The sequence below is a fragment of the Camelus bactrianus genome, chromosome 13 (genome assembly GCF_048773025.1).
Source record: "Camelus bactrianus isolate YW-2024 breed Bactrian camel chromosome 13, ASM4877302v1, whole genome shotgun sequence".
Taxonomy (NCBI): Eukaryota; Metazoa; Chordata; class Mammalia; order Artiodactyla; family Camelidae; genus Camelus; species Camelus bactrianus.
In genome coordinates this window covers 53,849,942-53,860,225 of record NC_133551.1, presented here as the reverse complement: position 1 = coordinate 53,860,225, position 10,284 = coordinate 53,849,942, and the positions used below count along the sequence as shown (strand labels likewise).

Sequence of the window (10,284 nt, the reverse complement as noted above, 5' to 3'; positions counted from 1 at the left end):
AACATCCTCTTCAACAGGAAATCTGAACAGAAAAGCCACTTTCCCCCCGACCAGACTGAAGGCCTCATCCACATTCTCAAACTTTGCTGCATATTAGTATCACTTGGGAAACTTAAGCGATTCCCACTGCCCAGGCAACACCTCATACCAATTAAATCTGTGAGAGTGGGACAGGTGATTCCAATGTGCAGGCAAACTTGGGACCCAGGACCCGGGAACACAGGACCAACAGGGAGCCCAGCACTTAGGGGAAAGCATGAGGCATGGGCTTGTTTACATCCCTGTTTCGTTTCGTGAGAAAACAAACATGATTGCAAGAGAAACAGGGATGCTCAAGGGTGGCTCAGGCCGAGCACATTTAATAATCCTCACTGGGAGAGGGCTGAAAACGATTTGACAGATTCCCTAAATCAATAGGTCAGAGATTCAGATAAATAATGATCAAAGGGGAGGATTGTCACCTACCCCAAGGCCACAGACAGTTAACTAGAATACTAGGCCCCAGGGTGAGTCCGGGAAGGGGGACTCCGTGAAAGGCAGCTGTGATGGGTGATGTCTATCAGACATCAGTTTCTGGGCTGGCCCTGCTCCCTTCCCAGGTTCTGGGCGGGGAGGGAGAGCAGGCTTTGGCTCAGTAGAACTCTGGAGGAACCTGAGTGGGCCTAGGGTGGGCTGAGGGGACAGGCTCACTTATAGTTTTTGGAAGGAAATTCCCGCCGGCCTTGACCCTTGCCGCCAAAGTTGCGCACCCGATGGATGAGCTGCAGCTGCTGCTCGATGGTCGCGGTGATGTTCACGTCGTCTGGGATGTGGACGTAACGGACATTCCGGCCTGTCACAAAGAGGTCATCCAGCTCGACCTGATGTCCCCAGCGGTCTGTGTAGGTGACCTGGGCCAGGCGGATGTTCATGAAAGCATCGACGTTGTCTATGCGTCCACGGGCCACGCTCTCATCTCGCAGGTCCACGGTGGTGACCTGGCCCTGGAGGCCCTGCAGCAGGATGATCAGGCTGTTCTCAGAGATGGTCCGCTCCTTTACTGAGTGGCTCACCGCCATTCTTTCACCCCACGGGCTGTTCGCTGTGGGAGAGGCAAACGCACAGAGCTGTAGCAGGCTAGAGGGTGTAGTTGCCAACTCACCTCCACCAGGTTTTAGCACAAGATCCCCAGCCTGGACTTACCCAAGTCTGTCCACCTCCCCAGTATTTGTGTCTATGGAGTACCCTTAGGTGTTCCATGTACACACCTCATAGAATCCTTATACCACCTTGCATGGCAAGGATTACTTAGACTCATTTTTTTATAAATGAGGAAAATATGGCCAGGAGAGAGGTTAAGTATCTTGCCCAAGGTCACACCCAAGGAGGTGCTGGGATTCAAATCCATGGCTTTCCGACTCCAAACCCCACACCAGTGATTCTGAACCCTCACTGTATGTTAGAATCACCTGTTAAGTTTTCACCTGGCCGCCACACCCCAGAGGTTCTGATTCATTTGGTCAGGGGTGGGGCCCAGGTATCCTAGTTTTCTAAAAGCTCCCCAGGTAATTCTAATGTGCATATGAGTTTGAGAACCACTGCTCTAAAATTTAGCACCATGGCTACTCAAAGTATGGTCTGTGGACTAGCAGTCCACCCAAGAACTTGTTAGAAATGCGGAATCTCCAGTCTTTCCCCAGACCTTCTGAAAGAATTGGCATTTTAACGTGACCCCTAGGTGAATCACCAGTTCTCAAACACTAGAGTGCATCAGAATCACCTGAAGGATGTGTTAAGACAGATTGCTGGGCTCCACTCCCAGTTTCTAACTTAGTCAGTCTGAGGTGAGGCCCAAGAATGTGCATTTCTAACATGTTCTCCTTTAATACTGATGCTGCTGGTCTGGGGCCCACTGAGAACAACTGATCTACACGATGCTGCCGCCATATAAGTAGAAACTTAGATAACTGATTGAAAAAAAGAAATGGTAGCACGTACAGCATATAGGTTTTGAAGGCAGAGAAACCTAGGTTGGAATCCCCACTCCATTCACACTCTGTAAACCTAGGACAGTTACTTAATGTCTGTGAGTCTGTTTCACGTCTATTAAACCATGGGCTACCCGAGGCTAACAGACTCTCTTCACATTGAATGTATTTTCTTTTGCCTTTGACATGCCCTGCTACTGTATTAATGGAACTGTCTTATTTATGCCATTTTCAGACCCTGATTGGAAAGTGGTAGAACTTTTTCTTTCCTTAAGACCTCATTCAGAATCCCAACAGGGCTGTGCAGGGTGGCATTACGTGAGGCAAGCGACCCACAGAGGCTGGAGGCTGGGCCATTAGACTCTAACAACCCCACCCGAACTTGACCAGGAGTCTGTGCCCAAGCAAGGGTTTGGGGCAGCATAGCGACTTCAAAGCGGAGGCCGGGGCTCGAGGACGAGCGCGGCCACTTCCCTGGAGGGGTGACCTGGAGCAAGCCACTTGGCTTTTTCAGGCCTGTCAGCCCATCGCTGAGATGGGGAAGGTGACGACCCTTTACTCACAGAGCGTGGGAGTGAGTCTGGGAGAGAAACTACTCTCTGCAATCGGGAGGAAAACGCTTCCCTTTCTCCCGCCGCCTCCGGGGTTCCGGGTTCCCCTGCGCTCCACCCCCGGCTCTCCGCACCCACCGCGCCGGTTCCTTCCGCTGTACCGCTCCGCGTCGTCGACTAGGCTAGCGGGTGCCTAGCGGGGCGGACTCCCTCCCGCGGTGGGACTGAGAAGCCATGGCAACCGCGGGGCCGCTCGGTCCTCCCGGAGCATAGAGAGCGTGGCCGCGCGCAGGGTCCGCGCCACCGCGGAGCCCGGAACTACAATCCCCAGAGTGCCTCGCGGGCGCGCGGCTCGCGCTCCTGCAGCCCCCGGCCTACGTCATTGGATGCTCTCGTTCTTTGTAGTCATTGTTTCATTCCGCAAATCCTGTCGTCCCTCCTCCGCGCGGGGATTAGTTCCAGGCCCCCGGCGAATACCGAAACCCAAAGATGCTCAAGTCTCTTCTACAAAATGGCATCGTAGGGCAGGTTCCGCGTTCGCGGATAAGGGGGGCCGGCAGTATTCATTGAACCTTCACCGTGTGTCAGGCGCCTTACCTGGCTCCGGACATAGAACGATGACCAAGGAGACAAGCTGACCAACTGACGACCTGACCTTTAAAATCTACTTGGTGGGCGGGGCGGGGCGGGGAGGGTGAGTCATCTGTAAGAAAACAAACAAAATTATGATAACATTCCTTCGGAGAATTAAAACAGGGCGATGTTATAGTGACTGGATGGTCGGGGATGTCCCGAAAAGGTGACATTTGACATTTGAGCTGAGGTGAATGACTTGAAGCCAAGCTTGTGCAAACTAGGAGAGGATTGCTGCAATTAGAGGGAACAGTCTGTGTAAACTTGCTGGTGGAAATGAGCTGGACAATTTGGAAAAACGGAAAGGCCAGTAAGACTGGGGAGAGGTGTGACAAGAGGTGAGAGAGGAGGGCAAGAGCCAGTGTATTTAGGGTTTTGTGAACCAAGGTAAGGAATTTGGATTTCTTGTTGAGGAGTGCAGGCCCTGAGGGCTGTGCCTGGGTTTAAATCTGCTCCTCTTAACTGTATGTCTTTATATAAGTTAATATCCTCTCTGTGCCTTGGTTTCCTCATCTGTGACTAGATGTGCAATGATAGGCTATCAAAGGAGAGTGACACGATCTAATTTGTATTTTTAAAAAGCCACTCTGTATAGTCTTGGAAAAACTGCTTATCTTCTCTCAGCCTCAGTTTCATTAGGAACACGCACACAACATAACGTCTAACTCAGAGAATTATTTTAAGTTTCGAGTGACCTTAATTAATGTGTGAAAGCACCCAGCACCCAGCAGCAGCTCAAAAAGAGTTAGGCTTGTTTCATTCCTTTATTCTCTCATTCATTCATCTTCATCTCCCCCAGGAACCTTCCCTTTTTACTAGTCATCACAGCTGGTCTCTTCTTATCTTGAAAGCAGAAGCCATCTTTCTCCTCCATGCAAGTTACTCTCGTTCTCCTACCTTCCACCATGGAACTCCTCAGAAGAGACCTCTGTGTCAGTGGTTCTCCAATTGTAGTCCCTTTTCCAACCTCACACTTGTGTGAGACTGGATTTTCTTCATGTACTTCAACCAAAATAACCTATCTCAATGGACTGAATGCAGAAGCAGACGTTGAGAATCCAGCTGTCTTCTATTATGGCAGACATTAAAGAGATTTGCAGAAATGTAAACATCACTCTTCTCACCAAAGTTTTTCTTTTGGAAAATAGAGTTATTTAAAAATAAATATATTATGTTAATAGGTCTGTTCTTGTTATTTTAAAAGCAAATACATATTAAAATTTCAAGTTCATCTATATGTGATTATCAAAAATATACATCCCATATAAACAAGCACTTTTGAGGGTTTTCAGTAACTTTTAAGAGTAGAAAAGAGTCCTGGGACTGAAAGTTTGAGAGCTGCTGCTCTATCCTGAGAGCTTTCACCTACGCAGGCATCTCATTGCAATCTGGTTTCTTCTCAAGACTGCTTTGAGTTTTACTCCCACTAACTTCTCTGGCAGGGGTTGCTAATCTCCTTTCTTAGTCCTCACTTCCTAGATCCTTCTCAGTGCTTGACTGCATTGACCATTCTCCTTCTCAGTGTTTTTTTTCCCCCCCACTGGAGCTTTGTATCACTTGGTTCCACCTATTTTCTGATTGTTTCTTCTCCATTGCTCTCTTTTTAAAATCCCATTTCATTCTGCTCCCTAAACATGTGTGTTTTTTCTGGGCCTGTATTCCTTGCCTCACCCTCTACATGGTCACCTCTTTGCTGTCTGCTACCACGTGCTGATGTCTCGGTCTCCAGCCCAGACTGCTCCACAGACCTCCATTTCCCAACTGTGTCGCTTATTCCCACATATCTCACTGGTACTTGAAACTCAGCATGTCTAAAAGTTCATCAAGTCCTTCCCAAATGAATTGCTGCTCTGAATTTTTTTTTTAAACCTCTGTAGTTGCTACCACCGTTTTTCAGCTACCCAAGCTGGACCCCTTGAATCAACTTGACAACTTCTAAAAATTTCTTGATTCCCTCATGTCTGTCATAGTCACTGAGCGCTGCAAATTCTTTGGAGTTTCCCTCCCACTCTTCATTTGTCTTTTTATTCTGACTGTCACCATTCTAGATGAGACCCCCTTTTTCTCATTTAATTCAGTATAAAAGCCATCTTACTGGTCTTTGTGTCCCAGGATCCTTTGCGAAGAGATACAAAGTACAGTTATGATCTTATTTACCTGCTAAGAAAACTTTCAATTCACTAGCAGGATAAAGGTTCTGATGCTAACATTGATTTGATTCCAACCTACCTTCAGGCAGAATCTCCTTCAGGCTCTCTACCCAAACTTTGCAACCAGTGTTTCTTAAAATGTGGTGTGGGAACCAGTTGCCTTAACGTTAACTGAAATGCTTGTGAAACCCAACCCCACACCTACAGAATCAGAAGTGGAGCCCAGGCATGTGCACATCTAACAATGCACACAAATTGGAGAACCACTGTCCTCCTTTCTAGTCAGCCTCAGCCCCTCAGCAACCCCCAGACAAGCCCTGCACTCTTGTCTGTGCCTGTGCTAGCCTGCTCCATCTGCCTGGGCTCCTCTCTTGCTTATCTATAGATGTTAAGCCTAATCCCTCGTTCAAAGGCTGGCTCCACTGCTGTGTCTTTCTGAAGTCTTCACTGATTACCCTGATTGGGAGTGATGCCTACAGCATGTTGCTTGCTGTATGTTTGCTCGTAGCATGCAGATTCGCCATAGTTATTTCTCGTAAATCTTAACCTCTCCTACTAGCCTCTTGGGTGTTGAGAAAGGGAGAAGGCCTTCAGAGGCCAAAATGCTTCATACTGCAAACTGCAGTTGCATGAGGAACACTGGTTTATAAATGTGAGAAGGGGATGGGGATCTGAATGAAGATGATGGCAGTGGAATGGCAAAGAGATGAGTTTTTTTTAATACCTTTATTGTGGTATGATTCCTGTATAGTAAACTACACATATTTCAGATGTACAATTTGATGAATTTTGATATATGTATACACCAATGAAATCACCACCACAGTGAAGATAGCTAACATTTCCATTACTCCCCGAGAGGTGCAAATTTCAAATTCCCAATTTATCCCTTCTCACCCTCTTCACACCCTGGGATGAGTGCTAAAGACCCTGAAAAGAGCTAATCAGACAACTCATGGACTGATTAAATCTGGAGTGTGGTTTGCAGGAGGAGGAATCAATGATTTAAATTTTTACACCAGGTATCCAGAGAGATGATGGGCTGTTGATAGGAATAAGAGGGTTGAGGGTGGGTCTGGGGGTCATGCCTGTGGAGGATCTCTCATTTTTTTCTGGCTACTTAGCCACTGAACTCCTTTCCCCCTGTTTGAGGAAATCTGACCTTCTATGACTTTCAGTGGGAGGTGAAGTTCTGCTTCCCACTACAGATGGTTTTAAGGCCAGATATTGTCTCTGATCCTTGTCAACTACGGCATGGGCTTGTGACCTAAACTCAGGCATTATCAGATTCTAAATCTGGAGCAAGTGACACAAACCAGCAGGAACCACTTAGGCTCCATCCTGGTTTCTGCATCATCCAGTGCCTCAATCCTGGGGTTGTTGCTGCTGGTCCTTCCCTATGCTGCCTACCTCTCCTTGGTTCTGGGCCATTTCCCCATGGTCCTTCAGTCTTCCTGACAACTGTGGGTTGCCTGAATTTCAATAGATTTCTATTCCACTTATGTGGCCAGAATTTTGTTTCCTTTTTTTTTTTTTTGTGCAACCCTAGACTAGTACCAGGCCCACTTGAATTGCGTTCATTTCAGGAGCCTTGAATTTCTCTGTTCCCTTTAGAGGAGCTCTGTTGTGGTTCTGTTTCCACGTATCAGAGGATCATGGAATCCTGAGTGTTAGGATGATTCCCAGGTCACCTGCTCCAACTTACCACCCAGGGTCCAAATCCCCTCTCCAGCAACCCTAGGATGCTCCCCGTAATCACTGCCTGAGACACCAGTGACCAGCAACTCACTTCTTTGCCAGGTGTTCTACTCTATTGTTAGGAAGTTTTAGGTAACTTCTACCCATCACTTCTGGCTCTTTTCTTTGGAGAACTGTCTTATTTTGTATTATATTTTATTTAAAAAGTTTCTTCATGCCTTTTGAAAGTGAATGTCCTTAAATCTGGAGAAAACTCCAATTCAGAAAGATACATGCACCCCGGTGTTCACAACAGCACTATTTACAATAGCCAAGACATGGAAGCAAAGTAAATGCCCATCAACAGATGAATGGATAAAGAAGATGTGGTATGTGCATATATATATATATATGAGTATTACTCAGCCATAAGACAGAATGAAATAATGCCATTTACAACAACATGGATGGACCTAGAAATCATCATACTAAGTGAAATAAGTCAGAAAGACAAATATCATATGATATCACTTATCTGTGGAATCTTAAAAAAGACACAAGTGAACTTATTTACAAAACAGATATAGACTCACAGACATAGAAAACAAACTTATGATTACCAAAAGGGAAAAGGGGGGAGGGAAAAATTAAGAGTTTGGGATGAACAGATATACACCGCTATGTATAAAATAGATAAACAAGGTTCTACTGTATAGCACAGGGAACTATATTCAATAGCTTGGAGTAACCTATAATGAAAAAGAATATATATATATATACACACAAGTGAATCACTATGCTGTACAATAGAAACTAACACAACATTGTAAATCAACTATATCTCAATTAAAAAAAACCCCAAAACAACAACAAAACCAACAAAGAAAGTGAATAAATGAAAATGACATCAGTGTTAGACACTAAGTGTGAGGTGATGAAATAGGGAAAGTGAGTCTGCAGCCCAAGTTAAGGTGGAGGGCAGAATACAGAGATTTGTGAATTAACAGTAATGACCTCTCTGAAAAAAAAGATGCAAAACAATTTGTGGAAGAATGCAAACTGAGCACTGCAGGGCTCATAAAACATTTGGTCAGCACTGGGGTGAGAGTAAGGGATAGGGTGAGTGTGAGAAACAGAGTGAGAGAGAAAGATGAGGTAAGAGTGAAGATGGGGCAGGGAGGGGGAAGCCTCCAGCAATGGCCCTGATATTCTGACAGACTTTTAAAAATGGCAACATCAACATCTATATCATATAGGGAGATCCTCAATCAGAAACCGCTGAGGGAGAGATGGGACGTGTGGTCAGAAATTAGTAGGACTGGAGCCCCCCAAGGCCAAAGGGTGGGAGAGTTTTAAGAAGAAAAGGGTGTTTAGCAGGACCAAGGAGAATGGGGCACAGAGAAGGCAGTTGGGTCCAGCAAAGTTGGGGGCTGGAGAAGGGACATTGTAGTGACAGGAGCTGCAGGGAACAGGAGGGAGGAGGGTGAGGTCTGGAAGCCTGGAGGGCTGCTAAGCGAGTGGAGGCAGCCCTGGAGGAGCAGAGGCCAGCCTCTGGGGGGGTGGGTCAGACAGCCTGAGCTGCTGTTGGGTGAACATCTGAGGTGTGGAAAGAGAGCCGTGTAGGGACTGAAGAGATAAATGATGTGCCAAGGGAGAGCGGAGAGACGGGGAGAGCACACGACACAGGCACTGTCTTCTCAATTGTAACTGAACTGAGAGGTCTTTGGGACATCCAGAGAGCCCGAGTCAAGCGTCCTTGGCCCTCACAGGAACTTCCCCTTGAATACCTGAAAAACGTCAGCCCTGACATTTCATAAGGAAGTTGGGGAGTTTTATAAAGAGAAAGGAGGGTGGAATGATCTGAGGCAAACATGGTCTAGGATTCAGGAATCCTGGGTCTGTCCCCAGCTCTCCTGGGACTGTGCTAGAAATGTGGCCTCAGTAGGCCTAATGCGATTGGGATTCCATGTGGTTTGGGGAACAAAAAGAGAAGGTAATACTATTTTTTGTCAGCAGAGGAACCACCAGCCAGAAACAAAAAGCATACAGAGTATGTGTGTGTATGTGGGGTGGTGGTGGGGTTAAGGTAATCAAACACTCCAGCATAATTTCCATTGGCCCTTGGAAGGCATCTTGACATTCTCATTTGAAAAGGGGTGGGTTATGATCTGAGAATTTACTTCACCCGGAATCATGAAGCTGGGCAGGGAGATTCACTGTGAAGGGGGTTCCCTAGTCCAATCCTTGAAAACACTTCCTTTCACTTCCTCAACTGTCAGCTGTCCAAGAATTTAGTGGCTGAAGAGGAGTTTTCCAGGGCATCACTTAAAGGGAGGAAGGGTAGGTAAAGGTTGTATTAGTTTTCAGATTTTAATTTGGTTCTTTACAATTAGGTATTATGATATATATATTTTTTTTTCTCTAAAATTTGTATTTCTCTCTGTGGTTTCCTGTGGCTTGAGTTGGTCTCCATGGATGTAAATCAGAGTGATAAGCCAGGTGGAAGAGGACGAGGGAATCTGACCCTGTCCAGACTCGGGGATCTCCAGGATCTGGTGCTGAGGCTCGAGTTTGGTTTTTACCTACCAGGATCTGGATCTGAGGGAAAAAAGTGAACTTATCCTTAAATATTATTACATACTTATGTGGATCACATGGGATGACTTTCCTCCTAGAACTAAGGGCTAAATACACCTGCCCCCTTTCTCCTTCCCCCTTCACTCTCAATTTTTATTACATCTTTCTTCTGGGAGCCATTAAAGCACTTTTGTTCAGAAGGCTTTTCTAGAGCTTTGCCTTGCCTGATCTACAGGGCCTTCCGACACTCATAGGAACAAGAGCAGAACAGCTTAAAGCTTAGTTCAGGAAGAGGTGAGTCACAGAATTGGTGCCAGAGAGCAGATATACCCCCGAAGCATGGAGTGGGGAGAAGCATGGGTAAAATTCCAATTCTAAGGTCTCACTTGGCAGGGACTAGAAATTTGTCAACTCAATAGCTTAGCTGGGCAAGCAGGCTTTGAGTCAATGGGCTAGTTCTTTTCCTTTCTTACAGATGAGAGAACCGAGGCTCGGTGAGGGTAACTGCCCGACGCCATGGTGAATTCAGGCAGGGATGGGGACCACAGCATGCCTTCCCTTGGAGCGCCCTGGCCACTGTTGTGTGACACTCTCAGACCCCGTGACCTGGTTTTAAATGAACAATGATGTGCTGTCAGTGCTCAGTCCACATTCCTGCCAGAGTAATCCCCATCTTCTTTTTCCTTTGCTCCCTCCCGACTCCCCTGATTTCTCTGGGTGCCCTGAACC

General features: G+C 46.5%; 1 protein-coding gene across 3 annotated transcripts; it reads right to left on the bottom strand.

The window, feature by feature from the left end:
- Window positions 1-329: 329 nt before the first annotated feature.
- LSM10 (LSM10, U7 small nuclear RNA associated) lies at window positions 330-3,226 on the bottom strand. Of its 3 annotated transcripts, none has more exons than XM_010959886.3 (2): window positions 3,116-3,226; window positions 330-1,081 (listed from the first exon to the last, which is right to left on the bottom strand). In XM_010959886.3, exon 2 carries the CDS (start codon window positions 1,056-1,058, stop codon window positions 687-689), a length of 372 nt encoding a protein of 123 aa, XP_010958188.1. In that variant the 5' UTR covers window positions 1,059-1,081; window positions 3,116-3,226; the 3' UTR covers window positions 330-686. The 3 variants fall into 3 exon arrangements, with proteins under 3 accessions (XP_010958188.1, XP_010958186.1, XP_010958185.1); XM_010959884.3 differs by lacking the exon at window positions 3,116-3,226 and adding an exon at window positions 2,657-3,084; XM_010959883.3 differs by lacking the exon at window positions 3,116-3,226 and adding an exon at window positions 2,531-3,080.
- Between the last annotated feature and the right edge of the window lie 7,058 nt (window positions 3,227-10,284).